This window comes from Haemorhous mexicanus, chromosome 3, assembly GCF_027477595.1.
Source record: "Haemorhous mexicanus isolate bHaeMex1 chromosome 3, bHaeMex1.pri, whole genome shotgun sequence".
NCBI classification, from domain to species: Eukaryota; Metazoa; Chordata; class Aves; order Passeriformes; family Fringillidae; genus Haemorhous; species Haemorhous mexicanus.
The window spans coordinates 74,077,790-74,095,929 of record NC_082343.1 but is presented as its reverse complement, the minus strand read 5'-3'; the positions used below and the strand labels follow the sequence as shown (position 1 = coordinate 74,095,929).

At 35.4% G+C, this 18,140-nt stretch overlaps 1 protein-coding gene across 7 annotated transcripts in view; it reads right to left on the bottom strand.

Annotated features, from left to right (window-relative positions):
- Nucleotides 1-18,140, bottom strand: part of HACE1 (HECT domain and ankyrin repeat containing E3 ubiquitin protein ligase 1) — an 88,678-nt gene that overhangs the window by 57,410 nt on the left and 13,128 nt on the right. For 6 of the 7 annotated variants that reach the window (XM_059842383.1, XM_059842381.1, XM_059842380.1 and 3 more), the window contains 10 exons: nt 15,546-15,647; nt 13,861-13,967; nt 9,836-10,082; nt 4,727-5,064; nt 3,560-3,628; nt 2,833-2,920; nt 1,515-1,626; nt 1,334-1,431; nt 1,062-1,149; nt 305-454 (listed from right to left, as the gene is read on the bottom strand). In XM_059842383.1, coding sequence (XP_059698366.1) covers nt 305-454; nt 1,062-1,149; nt 1,334-1,431; nt 1,515-1,626; nt 2,833-2,920; nt 3,560-3,628; nt 4,727-5,064; nt 9,836-10,082; nt 13,861-13,967; nt 15,546-15,647 — 1,399 coding nt within the window. The remainder of the gene's footprint in view (nt 1-304; nt 455-1,061; nt 1,150-1,333; nt 1,432-1,514; nt 1,627-2,832; nt 2,921-3,559; nt 3,629-4,726; nt 5,065-9,835; nt 10,083-13,860; nt 13,968-15,545; nt 15,648-18,140) is intronic. The other variant, XM_059842382.1, reaches the window with a different exon arrangement.

Genomic DNA, 18,140 nt, shown 5'->3' with positions numbered 1-18,140 from the left:
AAGAATGCCTAATAGATTTTTGCCAGAGGCCACAAACATTTTCGACTTTGTCTATCTGAAGTTAACTATAGAACAATCATTTTCATTTCTCAAGAATGACACTATGCAGAAGAGTAAATGAATTTCACAACTGTGATGCAAAGAATTGCTGTGACTCTGATGTACATAAAAGACTACAAAGACATTAATTGACATTAATTTTCAAGGCTTTTTCATTTTTAACAGACACAAAAGTAAAAAAGGGAAAGGTTTACTACTCAGCCAATTGTTACGACTAATAAGCAAGATTTTAATAAAACCATACCAAGAATATGTTTGTAGAATGACCTTGTGAAGTAGATGTTCACCAGCTGCCTGTGATTCAGAGCCAGCCCCAGGATCTGGCCTGCAAAACGGAAGTAGTTCAAATGATCTGGATTTACAGAAGAGTTGCTGTTTGGCTGGAATGTTGTTCCTACAAAACAAAAATATTATCATGTTCCTTTCCTTTTTTTTTTTTTAATTAAGTTTTTATTTATCAAATACACTAAGCATCTGAAAACACTGCAACAGTTTTATCTTGGGGTTTTGAAAGTCTGTTTGGGGTTTTTCATTTACACAAAGAAGATGTCAGAAAGAAATGTCTTAGAATGTAATGACATCTTATTACAATGATACTGCTTAGCCACTCTCCAAAGCATTGCTCTAAAATAATTATCATCAAAAAAAAGGTAATTACCAACTGCTAAATTTGGTCCTCCATCTTACTGTATTGCTATATACATGTTTTACTCATTCTAATGGGCTTGGCTTCTGTCAACTTTTGAACATGCTCAAAGGAAGGATGAGAATGTATCTACTTCCTCTCACATGTCTCCAGTCAAATGCAGGCAGGAGACAGTCCAGTCCTAGCCTCCTTGGAGAAAACTACTTCAAACAGGCAGACCTGAACCTCTCCTTTTAGGTTTCATGAAATAATCTGTGCCTCTACACAGATTTTTTTTTTATTTTAAAAATGCTTTTATAAAAAATGACACCCTAAACTTAGGGGAAAAAAAGAAAAAAAAAGGAAAGAGACATACCATCAGCTGACTGGGTAAATAAGGCATAATCTGGGTTAACTATTTCACTCGATAAGATATCAAACCATTCACGCACCACACCCTGTCCCTGCATGTCAAGAGAATAAAACATATTAGTACACAAAACTTTCACTCAAGAGTTATGCTGAGCAACCACATATTTCTTTTTAAGTAATTTTAAAGTAGGCTTTAGCTCAATAACACACTTGTGAATGAGAATTAATATTTCCATATGAAAATGCCGTAAAAGAAAACAATGCACTTTTACCCACCATGCCTTCTTCTCCATGAAATCTCACAGCAATCCCCTGCTTTAATTTTGCACAGTTTGCTTTAGACACAACTTCACAGCTACTCCTAAAAATAGAATCTAAATACAAAATACCAATTAATTTTTTTCATTTTCATTCATTATCTTTCAAAGACACACTAATTCCTTTTAGAATACAATACCTCTGTGAACCAAAAGTATGTCATTTTCATTGACAGGCCTGTGCACCATGTCTGAATCTGGCTGCCCGGCGTGCAGATGTTCATAGAACCATTCACAGCGATCTTTAAATGGCTACAAAACAAGGTGCAAACCATATTATACACATGCATTCCCCTGAATAAGTCCTCTCCCTCAAGCAAACGGTTATGCATAGTTCTCAATTAATTTTTGAGATGAGCACAGTCACCCCAGTATGCCATACACTATTTTGGGAAGAAGAAAGGACTGACATGCACTCGAGTGCTTGCAGAAAGACTGGACCACCAGCTATCCAGAAATAGCTATTTAAGTTTTCTGCAGAAGAGAAAAATAGCACAGAACTCCTTCCAGGTTAGGGGAGAGCATGAAGGAACTTAGATAAGAAATAAGTCACTGGCTTCTGTAAAACTCCTGATAATCAACCACAGCGAAGCACAGAAGCACAAGGGATATGAACCAGCCCTATTTACAGTAAGGTTCATTGGCAATATAAAACAGCCCAAAAGAACCAGAAACCTTACAAAGCAATTCCTAGGTGAGAAGGTTCTAACTTGTTTGACTCAGTGTTTATATTGACATTTTACAGCCCTTTTGAGACAGATATGACACAAGTATGGCCTTTCTCATCCCCTGCAATTCACAGCATGTACATGAGTTGATCTAACGAACAGGGTATCAATTCTCGGGGTCTCCACATTACTCATAGGTAGTGAGTTTCAAACACACACATTTCAATGAAAGATTGACTAAACAATACACCTACAACATGTCCCAAAAATGAAACTGCATTAATAAAAGCAATTTATCTTTAAAAATAAAAGCACAGTAAGGTTCACATCTTAGTAAATAAAGCTGTTGGAACGGACAACAAGATGACATGATCCTTCATTAAAAGAGGTGCCACTATGGCCAAATCAAGTAATAGTGATGTATTTATCCTCTGGTTTGTCTCAAAATATAAGTCATTTAGGGGAAAGTAAAGCATTTTAAAGTTCAATCTATTAGATATGCACAAGTAGATTTACAAACAGAAATTTCACTCTTTAACTGAAAGCTGGACTTGTAAGACACATCCAGCATTGGTTATCTCAAATGGACTCACCCATGTACTTTAGAGAATTATTAATACAGAAATCTGGCTGCCATGTCTGTTTAATATGATCTTTCCACATTACAGATGCAGAAGCATTAGAGGCCGTGTTTAGTTCTTTCATCCTCCCCAAATGGAAATTCTTTAAATTTTTTTTTTTAAACACCCTTTGTATATTGACAGAAGTTGTAACACCTCCTGACATTTACCTGAGCTTTTATGATGTGCATAAATCTGGACATTAATTCAGGACACTCCAGAAGAAAATGAAAGTGATCAAAAATTATTTTGGGATTTCTGAAAGAAAAATAGGTTAGATGCCTGTTAGAGATTTCATAATAAAGTTTCACAATACAAAAAGTCGACATAAAGAAACAATGCAATTAATCATATAGACAAGTTTCAAGAGATTCTTCTATTTTATCACCTCTTCCTAACTCTTGTTCCCAAACAACTTACATTACCTCATCTGTTAACCATGGGAGGATTAGAAGCAGCTCCCCACGTAGAAGGAAGGTTATAAACCTAGCAGTCCCAGAGAAACTCTGGAAAGAGCCAACTGTACAAACACGGTTTAGACTCCTTTAAGTCATCATACATTTGAGGAAGAATAAAAGTTTTCATCTACCTTAAAAGGGAAGGCCTTATTTGGAACAAATATAAGGAAAGAATCCATTCATCAAATTATTCTGTTTCTCTGTGAAATAGAGTTTTAATCTTACAAATAGATCACTTAAATATGCACAAGAGTTCATTTAAGTCTGAGCTCTGAATCATTAATCTACACTGTTGAGTTCAGCAAGACCATTAAATTGCATATTGTTCATCTATCACAGCAACAATCTAAAAATACAACTCAGCAAGAAGAAAAAAATTAATTACTGCTGGGGAGGAACAGAGGGGTGGATTACAAGGTCCATATTTGTTGAAGCTTACCGGTTTACAAAACACTTAAGGACATCATCATGTTTACAAACAAATTCTATAAAACGAGGTGATGTCATCCTGTTTAAAAATCGTAAGATGATTTTGGTTAGTGCAATCGAAACTAATTTAAATTACGTAAATTGTTGGTGTTTTTTTAAAATACTACACAAATAGAAACATGCTGTTTAACTAGTCATCATGAAACTAAATATTCAATAGCATTAAGATCTCATAAAGAGAAACAGAAATTTCAGAATTCTAACAGAAAAGGCAAAAATGTCAACAACCAATCATCTTCCAGAACATCCACAGAGAACTATGCCCCAGACAAATATTACTGGCCAATTTAAAACCTTTTATTCAACTCAGTTTGGCAGAGAAAGAAAAACCCTTATGGTGATTAGGAATAACCAAGAGTTGACAGGTAGCAGGATCCTTGCTTCTATATTCCTCAGGGAGCTTGTAATATTTGCCTAATCTAATACTTCTAATCATGGGAGCTAAAGTCATAAATATAATCCATAACAATCTTGGACAGACTAGGACCTCAGTTACAAGTGGTCACACTTGTTTGCTTTTTAAACCAGACCTCAATGATTTTAGGCTTACCTAAGCTGAACTGCATGTTCCACACAAAACTACATGTTTGTCAACCTGGGACAGGATTCCAAGAGAGCATTATTTTGAGACTGAACTCTCCTTATTATATATCATATAGTCAAGCAAGTTTTGCCCCAGCTATCATTTTCAAACACAAAGATAACTCACTTTTTTTTTCTTCTGACCTTATAGCTCTTCTTGTTGGATAATCACATTAAATTCAGGGTTAATTCAGCAAATATTCAGCAAATACAGCTAAGCTTCAAAATATCAAAATCCTACTACCTACAAGTATACTACATGATTACAAAGAGCCATTAGACATTCAAAACAAAATGTGCCCCAGTGCAGCTACATTCATAGGCAGCAGCACTATGGAAAATTTGCAGTGCTGTGCCCTTAGAACCATTAAAAAAAGAAAAAAAGCCTTCAAATAACTGAACTAGTGAAAGCATTAAACAGCATAGCCTTGACTGTCACTAATACAATGTGGTCAGTATCAACATTCTTCCCAGAAAGTATGTATGATTTTAAAATGGTAATAGTTTGAGTAAGAAAAATGAATTGCCTCCTTACCCCTGAGGCATCTGACAGGAGCAGCACATATAGAAGGCTTGAATGACAGCACTTAGCCTGTTTGCTGTCATGGAGATAACATCCTGACAATCAGCACAAGCTTCCTGCTTCCCAGCCATATCATATGTTTTTAACTCAACAGCGTCAGTGAACAGCTCTTCTCTTCCCTCAACTCCTGCAGTGGCAAAAGAAGGCGCAGAAGTAGCATCTGGGTGATCTGGTCCTTTTTGCTTCAATAAAATAGAAGTAATGTTGGCAGAGTCCCTTTTGTTTTTCATCAGCTCTGTGGCTATCAGAACAAGCCATTCATCCAGAGAATGCCAGAGCAGTTCCAGTGGCTGCAATAAACACATGAAAAAACAGACAAAAAGAAACATGCTGACATTAGATAACATTAATAATGTGATAATCCTCTTAAGGAAAATAAATACCGTGCACATTTTAAAGCTTTAAATGATCCTTTAGAGGTCATGTTAGAGATAAGAGGCAAATAATCATAAAAAATTCTATACTTCTAGCCAAACAGCACAAAGAGAAAATTTCATATAGAAGGAAAATCAAGCAGCAGATGGAAGAAAGAAAAACTCGTTTAGAAAGAACTACAGAAGAGCTATAGAACTGAACTATATGACAAAGTCTGGCTTCACATAGCACACTACTGCCTAACCACTGCAGCCAAGCAGAGAAACAGGAATACATAGGTTGAGTTTCTAAAGTAAGAGAGTGCCAGTTCTTTAGGAACAACCTGCTCAAAAAAGCTTCCTGTACCAAGAAGATGGAGGCAATCCCAGAGAACACCACACATATTCAGGTTCATGTCTAGTAAGAATGTGCTTTATGCACAATGTGAGCTCATACAGCTCATTTTGACAGTACCTCAGATGTTTCAGAGTAAGAGTCACTACCATCTAGCTTTATGAAATAGAAACAAGTATCAGCAGAATCCCATATCAAATTATAAGGTTATACATTTTATTTTACGTTAACAAAGACATGTTTTTTTTACTACCACCTGCTAAAACCCAATATAACTGAAATCCAGTACAATTCCCTCACTGCACATTTACTCTGAGCTGCAGGCCTACAACAGAGCAGAAAAAGGGATAAGACCTGTTGCTCTCTCACAAGCATAAAAAAATCCACAAGGGCTAACAGTGCTGCCCCTTAATGGTGTTTAAGGGCTTGATTCACAAGCCCACAGCCTAGTGAGCATAGGGATATGAATCCTACAGGGACATAATCTACTCAAGTACTTTACAGCAATCCAAAAGTAAGAGTGAACTTCTACATGGATTCCTTTTTCCATATGTTACTGCTGCATCAACATTTTTCAGCAGTGAAAACATTCAAAGACTTAGCAGACACTCAGATTCTCAGGTTGCTTTTGAAAATAAAGAGCTGCTCACAGTATCTGCATACTATCTGGAGCACTGTCAGCTGCACCTCATAGTTGACACACTCTCAATACACAATAAATTACTTCTCATAAGAGCTCTGTATTAAAAGTTTCTGCTGAAATTCACAATTTAAAAATTTACCACTATGCTTCTGGTTTTTCCCAATAGAAGTGTGGGGTGAAGCCAGACTGATCTCTAACTAATAGTGGTAGTCTTTGCTCAGTACTTTGTCTGTGACTCACTTAATGCTTGTGCTCCTAGTGAACACACATTTCTCTAGATGGTGATCTGAATACCTCCAGCACACATTTTCTACATAAATGTCTGCCATACAGAATCAAGTTATCCTCCTCCCAAGACCCACCTGGCAGACTTTTACCACAAAACATAACATAAAGAAACTTTCTAATGGAAAATAGGATTAATTGAATACACAGAAGAATTAAAATGCAGATGTACTCTCAGCCTATAACTCAGGAGAAAACAGGTAGTTATTTACTAGAGTACTAAAATCTAGGGTTTTTCCCTCAAACTTGCCAATGTTTAGCTTGCCAGACACCATATTCCCCCAATATCTTGTGTTTTATCTTTTATTTCCAACAGATTTAGCATACCTTTCAGAACTTTTCCACCCAATTTCTTTTTCCAAAGCTAGATCTTCACAGCTTCTGATCTTAAACTCACTTAAAAGTCTAGTCAAGCACAGCAGCTTTAACATTTCATTTTCTTTCTTTCTAGTCCAACTTCAGGATATAAAAAAACACTTCTAAATATTGCCCATCACCTCTATATCCATGACTGTCAGCATTTTATGTTGTCATCCATGACTAGGGATCTTTTCAAGTGGCATATGAACATATTCAATCAAACCACTAGTAATGTTTTTTTCAAACTACTAGTCAGCATTCTTCAGTTAATTCTTACCATGAACCTCATATTAAAAAAAGACCTCCACTTAAACTTCAGTTGTCTTATTTCGCAGTAGAATTATACAGCTGAGTCTGATGGAGTACCCAGCTTTTACAGCTGCACACCTTACCTCCCAAATGCAAGAATTTACCTATGCAATGCCTTCCTCTTTACTCATCTAGAAAGCAAGACCAGTAACCAAATCCATATTCAAACTGCAACACTGAAGCAAAATCTTTTGGCAGATGTCAGATAGCTTTTTTAAGACACAGGGTGCAGGAGATCACTAATCCATGAAGTGACTTTGTCACAGCAGAGAAGTTACCTCAATTCTAAAAAAGAATAGTATCTGAAACAAGGAAAAAACATTAAGCACTTCCCAACCTTGTTCAATTACAGAGAAATTTGCAACAAGTTTCCCTAATATGTGATCACACTGAACAGCAATTGGAAGAGCAATACATGGAAAAGTAACAAGTGTAAACCTGGTCAAATTTACTACTCAAAGTTTCTCACTGGTAAGATCTTGTTTGAGTTCTTGAGTTCACTATTCACATTTTTAATCCCTTCCCAGCTACATTACAGTGACAACTCTTCAAAATATGTTCAATCAGTACATTGATACAGAAAAAATTAATGAAGCATTACAAAAAGTCAGGTATTTTTTATCTCCTTCTAAAAGGTGAAAAAGACCATCAAAAACATATTTTCAAAGAAGGGCCAAAAAAGCAGAAGGAAAGGTAGGACTAAGAGAAAACTGGAAGTCATCCAATTCACTCAGCACTATATCTAATCTCCTACTATCCAGTCTACTGAAAATTTAGGCAAGAACAGACTAAACCAACCACAACTGTAGATAAACTCAGCATTTCCAGACCTGTGTGCCCACTCCCAAACAACAATAAGTTCTCATCAGTATTTTTATATTTCTGCGTTTGAAATTTAAATCAATCTTTAAAATACCATGGACACAACAGTGGCCCTCCTGCAGAGTTGCCTCCCTCATAAAACTTCTAAATAAATTATAATAATTGCAATAATAATTTTTAAAATATCCTGAAATTTTTGTTTTGTTAGGTAATGCAACAGTAGTATATTTTGCTTATTTATTAAAAACATACATGTTGTTTTCACACAAGTGTGAAAGCATCACTGATATTTTCTGAGACAATTGTGGCAGTTGAATATAAGTCCACTGCACAAGAATTAAATGCACAGTAATTTAAGAAAATTCTTTCATCATACAAAGTCATTTGGGCATGCAGATAAGTGATTCTACTGATAAACCACTTCCTTTGCAAACTGCAGTTGAATGGTTTTTTTAATTTCATACTGACTTCTGAAATTATGTAGAGTTGAAAAGCAGGAAACCTTCCTTTTTTCCTTTTTGGGCTTGGTAGCAGAATATCTCACTGGAGACAGTTCTTGTATGAAGTGTGTTTAACATCTGCTTGTTATTTAATTCGGTATACTTGGAGCAATTGTCATTAAAACTGTTAGAAAGTGCTGCCTTTAATAAAATAATTCTTGTGATTTGGATACAGCTTAGTTTTTTAAAAACAGAATTCTGGTTAAACCCACATTATTGCCCTATTCTGCTGAACAATTCCAAAGGACAACTATTACACTGCACACTGAATAATGCATTACATTTTGTACAGACTCAAAATGTACAGACTCATTACATTTTGTTCAGACTCAAGCACTAGTTTTATATTCTTTATATATATCAATTTGTTCTTAAAACTATTATGCTACCAGAAGAACAAATATTAGTGCTTGCATGTTTTTTGTTTTTAACAGTCTAATCCTTTTTTTTCTTTCCAAGAGAAGAAATTTAAACAAAAACTCAGATACTTCACTAAATAAACAGGAATTAAGTGTATCATCTTCCACAATCTTATCAATATAGCTCTGTCTTAAAACCCCTTAGAAGTAACCTGATGAACATATATCATCAAATAATTGCAGTAATTTCAAAATACTGTTTTCACAACACAGTGGAAGAAGCGTAAAAGAAAGAAAAATCCTCAATTACTGGCACCTAAATTTCTTGGTATGAGCTGTGCTCTGTAAGAGTATGGAGTAAGATGGGAGAAGAAAAATTACCCTGCAGTTCTTTTTTATTAGATGCTCTGAAAAATATGTGGCAGTTGTATATCCAATGGAGACTGAGTGGCACACAGGAAACTGGGGCATCTTTACAAAAAGGCAATCTTTGACTTTCTACAGAGAGAGTCCTTAACAAACAAACATAAAAATACCAAACACCTTCAGGAACTAAACCTCTAAATGGCAGCTACCTAAAGCATGTGTTTGAAAACAGCTATAAATCAGTAACCTTGTAAGGGTAGTAGTGAGCTGATATGTTTCAAAGCACGTAATAAGAAAAACCAAGAACAACTTGGGAAAAGATTTCATGAACACAGTGAGAACAACAAACAGATCAAGAATTCAGTTGTTTCCATTTGCCATGTGAAGCTGGATAAAGCTTACGGATCAGCAGTCCATCTGCGTATCTCCAACTGCCATTTTGAAATTACATTAATATAATCTATTATATTAATATCACCATATTTTCACATTACTATACTCTTAACAGAAATAAAACCAAAATTTACCAAGGTCACCTGGGTAGCTAAACCTTCAACACCTAACAAACAATCTATTAAATAAGAAATAAACAGAAATCATAACATGAGATGTGCATCAGTGGCTAAATTAGTTCATTCAGTGGGGAAAAAAATACAGGAGAAGGAGAGAGGTAGGTTTAACTTAAAAAGGGAACATCAACCAAACTTACTTCCTGTTCATGAGATGTCTGATTAATGAATGCATGCTTTGTGAAATTCATCTCTTTAACGTCTATCTTCCTAACAACATCATATACTTTTCTGACCTTGAACACCTGACTTCTTGGAGTTTTATTTCCATTGTAGCCCATGTCATTTCCATTACTGGGAGAGGATGGGCCAATGCGAAAGACATGGCAAAATATCCTCACGATCCTTAAGAGACTCTTCATCTGAGCTTCATAATTACTTGACAAGCTGGGGGGAAAAAATTGGCATGTTAAAGTTTCTTTTCCTAGATGAAACAATTTAGTATAATAAGGAGCAAGCAATGTAATGGTAGGGTCTGATACATATGCTGAAAAAAAGCCCTAAGCTTCAAACCCTAGAAAATTTTAACTTTCATTTCCTGCACCAGCCCCAGAAGTCAAATATAAGCATTATGATTTTACTAACATGTAGAGGTAACTTTAACTAGAAGTAAGAACAACAGATTCTAGATCTTTCAAAATACCTCCTTTTTTTTTTAAATACACTTCTTATGAACCCCAAGGAGGAAATCCAGCTTCCTAAGGATCTCAGTGCATGAAGCAAATTGGGATATCCAGATGAAAATGTTTCTCAACCCAGAAAACAGAGCAACCAACAGTAAAAGCCTGATATGACTGACTGATCAGATATGCTGCCACAGCCCATCCTTACCAGCTATTATTCTAGATGCCCATTAACTACCTCAACCAGACAAAAGATCAGGATGGTAAGGATGCCACTTTTCTACTCAAGTAAAATGTAATCTAAAAGATACTAAACAAAACCACCACTATGTTATTTATTTATCCAACAAATATACTAAAAGTTTTATGTCTCCTTAATTGAACTGGCAAACACTGAACTCTGTACCAAAACAATGCAAAATATGAGATATTCATTACTTTATGCACAAGCAGAACATTCTCCACCAAACTCAACTAGGTTTTCTTTCTTAAACCCCAAGTAGTAAGAATTCTCCCGTTTTGAATGCATAACAGACTACAAGAAATTAATTATTTTTCTATCAAAACCTACTAAATTATAAATATTACAGAAGTGAGCATATACTCAATTCTATCCTTAAAGTACTTGTAACTTAAAAGCATGCTTTCCAGACAGATCAGTAGACACCAGAAAACTGACATCTTACAGGGTGCTGTAAATATCTCTTGCAATTAATAATCTGTTAATACACAAACCTGAAACACAGTTAGTTTAATAGCTAGCATAGCTTTATGATGATCTCATTCACCCAATGGCATCAGCAAAATACCTATTTGTTTTCAGCACTACATTTTAATGACTATGAGTTAACTTTTAAAAGCAATGTACTAAGAATTCTACCAAACTACCATACAAAAATTTCTTGTGACAATTTATACTTTAACCTGGTAAGTTTTCAGTAAATCAACATAAGAAAGGAACAGAGAAAGCAAACAGTGCTACAGTAGGAATGTTAAGTTTTTAACCAGGTAAAGAAAATCCCCTGACTGGCAGTCTGCAATTGTGTTACCAGAAGCTCTCATCACAGCTAAAAGCTAGCATTTGTAAAATCTTTGCTTATATACCAAAAGAATTTATGAATAAAAGAAGCTAACCTAACTCGAGAAGTTAACTATTGAAAAGAGAAAAAAAAAATAAAACCTTCTAATATTTCAACTGAGGTTCATCATGTTTCAGCAGCAGGGTTTTCCTGGTGAAATTTCCTGGTCTCCAGGATAAGGACCAACACATGTAGAAAAAACCTTAGAGGGCATTTAATAGCTTACTGATGATGTTTGTAAACATCTAGGCCTAACCTGCACCAGCAAGACCAAATCATGTCACATGTCAATTATTTTCTTAGAAAAAGGGAATACTTGGTGAAGATAATGCTAAGTGAAACACAATCCTTGCTTGCACTCAAGGCAGAAGTCTTCAGGCAAAAACTTAGTGGCACTCCTGGATCCTTGCTAGAAGCATTACAAGAAACAATTTTATACACTTTTGAACTAAACAAAAGACAAACCCAAAAGCAACAGGTTGTGGGTTAGTACCCAGAAAATGAATAGAGGTGATATTAAGTTCAGCCATGCAAGAATATCATTACTGGAGGTTTTCATGTACAAAGTACATTTTACACATTTGTGTTGGAAGAAGGAGAGAGAGGAAAGAGGCCCAAGCTCAGAGTATTCACCAAGTACTACCTTAATCCCCATTGTATTTATAAGAAAGCAACTGAGAAATAATTCTTGAAGTAGAAATTCACTGCTTCTGCCAGGAAACCAAGCTGGAGAGAAAAGACACACAGTCTTTGCAAAACTGCATCTGTGAAACTGTCTTGGAATTGTTTTCTTTTGCTATCACATTTCTGTATTACAAAGTACCAAAGAGAAGGTGGCCAGTAAGAGTCCACAGGACACTCCAAGTACTGGCATCTCTAGAAATGAGTCCTCATCCAATGCAATGCAACCCTTCGATCCTGTCTTCAGCCTCCACTGGCTCACTCATACACAGCAATACAGGAGCACACAGAGGCTCAAATTCAGAGACAGTACAGGCACAGAGCTACTGTTTCTACAGCCACACTGGCTGAGGGAGCATTGCTCAAATCAGAAGAGCAGTAACAGTAACAAATCAAATCTAAAGGACAATCAGTTTAATTTACCTATGAAGACACTGAAACAGAAGCAAATACTACCTTGTATGATGTAATGCAGCTACCACAACTTCCAATAATGTCCCTATACAGAGCAAGTTTGAAACCCTTTCCTGCACTATGGTTTTTCACCTTACCACAATTTATTTGTGGGAGATCTATTGGCTCTAAGGAAATCTGGAGACAAAAAGGAATGTGTTACAAGATAAGCTGATACACACTGCAACAGCAGAAATTCTTCAGAAAGTTTTCTTTGCAGCAGCAATTTCATTAATGTCTATACATTTTAATTCCTTCAAACCACAAAGTTTAAAGGGATTCAGATCTTTACATTTATTCATCAAAGTGAACCAGCATAAGATTTATTAATGATGTAATGAATTTCCTACCATCATCCAGGAGTTCTGACCTGCTATCTACAAGCTCCATTTAAATGTAACATGACTAATGGCAAGAAAATAAAGTATCTAGGAGCAAGAATATGTTATTTATTTTCCATCTCACAAATGGGCTCCTCGAACCCCAGCCCAAGTAAAAAAAAAGCTTCCCAAGTCATAATCCTCTACATCCTATGCTGACAGGTTTCTCTGATTACAGAACACTTTCAAAGCTCTCTTTGCCAAAATGCCATCTAAAACATGTTAATAAGGAACTTCACTCATGTTTTCAGACCCTTGACTCTTTCAGTAAAAATTTTCTAGTAAAGCATAAAGGTTACACCAAAATCTGTTAGATGTTGAAAACAATAAAATTCTCCAACAAATTGCAGACAAAGTGTTTTGCACAAACTGAAACAGATGCCACAAAAACTAAAAAAGCATACTGCGTAAATATGCTTGCCTGTGTCATGCATCTCCCCAAGTTACTGCTGCTGAGACAGCCCACTGAGAGATGAAATTTTTTATCTCATATATATTACTAGCCATGTAAGGCAACCAGAGCCAGCAAACATGAGACAGGTGTCTGAAGTAACAAAACTCTCCTCAAGCATACTAAGGAAGCACGTAGAAAAGTAAAAATGTGGAAGGGAAAAAAAAAAAATGAGAAGGGTGAAGACAAAAAAAGAATAAATTATTTGATAGTTGTCTAAAAAGCTTCCCTTTCTAGGGCTGACATAGCCAAACTAACCAAACAAAAAACACACCTCCCTGCAACTCAAGCTTCTAGATACCAGCAGCTATACAAGGACACCAACTTTTTCTCTTGAAGCCTTTGTGAAGACAGCAATCTAAACAGACATTATCATATAAATCAGATTTGAGATCTATCTACTCCAGCATGTGCTGAGCATCAGATAGTTTGAACTATTAAAACTATTAAGTGGCACTAACTGCGGGGTAGTTTATCAACCTGTGACCTCACACTTACCTGAGCAATTTGTGACCATTTGTTGTAGCAACTTCAGCAAGACTTGTCAAGATTTTAAGATACTGGCTTTCGCTCTGCTGAGACAAGTGTTCCAGAACTTGCCGCAACTGAAGGATTCAAACAAAAACAATTGCATTGTGTCAAGGATCATCAGATCAACAATAATTTATTAATTATGTAGAACACTATCACTCAAGCATTATAATAATGTATATCTATATCTATACTGTACAATCTGTAATCTAGCCTCAGTTAACATTTCATTATCATTTACAAAGATTGCAAATGTGCAAAGGTACACATTCTAGCGTCAATGCATGTACTACAGGGTATTTAACATTACAGAATGTTACAAACACTGAATGCTTAACCTTGTATTATTAATTCGTAAGAACAACTTATGGCATTTAAAATACGAGTCCTGACTTGTAACACATACCCAGTTTTCTTATGTCATCACTTCCAGATAATATGCACTGGTCATTACCCAAGACTAAGCAGAACAACTCAGTTTCGGCCATAGAAAAAAATTTTCAATATATGATTACATTTTGGCAATGAAGCAGAACTATACCATGTATTAGCTAACATATTTTGCATACACTCTCATTAAGATCTTGTTTTTGCACACAGCTCCACCATTACTCAGACAGATGAAAAAATTTTCTCACATTTTCCTTCACTTCTACCAAGATACAGAAGGTCTTTTTGTTCCATTTTTTAATTCTTTTCCTTTTAATTTAAATCACCTATAGCATCTCCCCTTGCATCCAACATACACTTTGAGAATTCTCACCTGCATCATTTCACTCTGTAAAACTCAACCTTGTCTCAGAAATTTAAACACTGACTTGGAAATCCTCAGTGTTATAGTGGAAGTAATGGAGTTATAGAGAAAATAAAAACACCAAAAATCTAGCAAACTAAATTAAGTAATTTTAATTGGTTTTTTTTACAGTCTGTAAGGTTGTTTGCAGTAATTTCAAAAAACTAATGTATTAAAAACCCATAGTGAGCTAGATTTACAAGGGGGGAGAGGCATCCCATGTTTCATTTCCCTTACACAATTAAGAAACTAAACTTATTTCCTTGATTTTTCTTTGCTTTAGATTGTACTACCCCACAACAACCAAAGAAGCAAGGTGTAAGAGAACCATTAAAAAAGAAACAGAGTCGTTTCATCTACAGAAATAATCATCAAATGTAATTGTGGCTGCAATCTTTTACACTCTAACAAGACAACTTCATACAGATGAGTGCTCATACCACATACTTTTAAGTTAATTCCAGATGATTCAGCCTCAAGACACATCCTAGAATGGATGTCTGCAGATAATGACTAAATGAAGGAAAATAGGCCCTGTTACACAAAGTAACTGTATATATAGGATGCTCTAGGAATGCTCTACCAGTACCTTTGTATTGAAGCTTGCAATGTCTGCTCTTTAAACTGTTTAGATCACTTTGCCAAATGTACAAAGTTAGAACACTAAATAAAAACAGATCCTATGTTTAATTCCAAATTCTTGTGTTTAAAATTATGTGAAGACTGCCCATTTTCCATGAGGAAAGAAAGGTACCTAGTGGTCAACTACTGTGGTACTGATTGCCACTAATATTAAGCACTAAGCTCTCCAGCACACACAGAGAGATCCCTGGCTATAACACACAGAATCCCATTTTACCATGTTTTCCCGCAGATCTTCATTCTGTGTCATTTGAATTATTGTCTGGAAAAGCCGAGGATGGTACTGTATTAAGACTTCACAAGTCTCTCCATAACCACCCTAAGAAAACATTTTAATTAAAAGAAACATTAGAATGGAGAGTTAGACTATTACAGGCAATAACATCTTTTTTTATTGTTATTAAGGATAACGATTTGGTTTAATGCTGGAGAAATCCTATTCTAAAATAATTTGAAATTCAAAAATGTAGCAAAGTTAGGTATCCCAAAATGTTTGGGAGAAGACAGAATCAATTTTTTCCAGTATACTGGCTCACATATATCCACTCCCATTTTTCTAGTTTTTAAAACATTTTCCTACTTACCAAAATAAAGGTACAGTTGAAAAGCACTTCAGCCAACAATCACCAGAGATTAAAAACATTGCAATATTTCACTTCTCTTCCCCCTGCTGATACCTACTTAATTACACCCAGAATCTAATTCTTCAAAACAAACATTTTCTAAACATTCATAGGGCACATATCTGACCTGTTACAGGAAGAAATAGGATAAACCCATGAAAGGGTTACTTAACTTTAAAATCAATACACAAGTATAACTCCTTAGAATGTGCCTTAGACTAACTTCACACCCTTCTGAAAAAAAATGTTTTCTGGAAAGAAAATAACTTGATTTTGTGGTTTATTTGTATCAAACCTTATTTAACACAGCTGCATTTTTAAGCAGACACCTAATACATGAATATGCATGAACTTCTACTCCGGGAAAATAACCATGTAACGTATTAACTGCTGCAACTTCAGGGGCTCCTCTGTGAATGACAGTTGACATTACCTCAGTAAAAACCATACATTAAAAAGATTAATTTAATTGTTTCTGGTACCAAGAAATTAAGTATTAAAAATAAACCCACCCAGAATCCGTAAAAATTAATGAAAGTCAAATCTTCAAGATCAAGGTAATGTTTGCAAGAATTGTTTGAGTCCATAATTTCAGTCATCTGAAAGCATGTATTGACTTTGAAAAACAGACCTTTAAGCACAGAATAAAACGCACAATGTAAAAAGAAAGAAAACATATTGTTTTCTTCATTCTTACTTGGCATCATGAACTTGTATACTGCATGATCTTGAACACAGTAAGATCATCACTACAAAACAAACACCAGGTGTCACTACTCACAACTAAAAAAAGTTAACATAAGTTTTATGTGTAAAAACGTGCCCTAGGGATTGCAAAACTGGAGACTGAAGCAGAAACTCAAAACATTAATCATAAAAAATAATAACTCTACCACTAAGCACACACTGGTAAGGATTCACAGAATCATTTAGGTTGGAAAATACTTTTAAGATCATCAAGACCAAACATCAGCCTAGCACCACCCCTATGTATGCTACTAAACCACATCCTCAAGTGCCATATTCACCATTTTTTTAAACACTTTGAGGGGTGGAGACTCCACCACTTCCCTGGGCAGTCTTCTCCAATGCCTTACAGCCCTTTCCATGAAGAAATTATTCCTAATATCTAATCTAAACCTCTCCTGCCATATACTGTCTTACAGGTCTGTGGCTGCAGAATACCTTGAAACTGATCATACTCCGTGTGGCTTTATGTAGCAATAGTAATTCTGCCATAACAAAGAAAAAAAAAAATCTGACTGAGTTTCACAATCGAGTCAGCAGTGAGACAGTATAGTGAACTCACACTTCTCAGTGACCAGAGCTGAGGACTTACTTGGTTTCTTATATGCAAAAAGAAATACTGTAAGAAACCTAACTGGATCAAGGTCTTACACAGATAAGTCTATGAAATAAAACTTCCAGAGTTAAACATTCCAAAATTATCCCACAGGTACTGGAGACAGCACTCTTGCACATACACACAACTATTTCAAGTGCAAGTCTTAGGCACATGAAGACACCTCAGAAATTAAATAACTTGAGGTTGAAATAGTCTGAAAATACAGAAAAAAACCCAGAAAATTTCAATTTTATCCTGACAAACTAATGACATGCACAAAGGTAGCGTGATGTCCACTCACTCCAATGACTTAGTTTTTTCAGCTTTCAGTTCAGTTTTCTAGTCTAATTACTAGCAAAGGTTCAAAGGCTTCCATTCAATCACGTTATTTACACACTGACCTGCAACTTATCTGACAGAAAAAAGTGTAAGTGTTCCCAAATCAAAAAAAAATCACTTTAGGATGTAGTACAAGCAGTTGGTGATGAGGAAATTGTTTTGCAGTTGAAAATGTCACATTACTTCAAAATATATAAGAATTTTGTTCCTCATCCAGATATAGAAATATCTTTGACAAGTAAGAGCCATCATCATGTAAGTTTTGTTTTTAATAGCAACATCTCCTCAAGAGAAAATAAAATCTATTATTTGAGATAAAAAAAAAAAATCACTCCTTTCTGCACGCCTTTACCTCTTACTTGTTAACAAGTAAGCACCTAAATCGTGTACTACCATTATACAAAGGATTCCAAAACTTCCTAATCAAATGGAGCTCTGGAAACTCTTTCTCATGATTCTTGCACCTGACTTATGCAAAGCATAGAAATTATGAACCTGCCTGTAG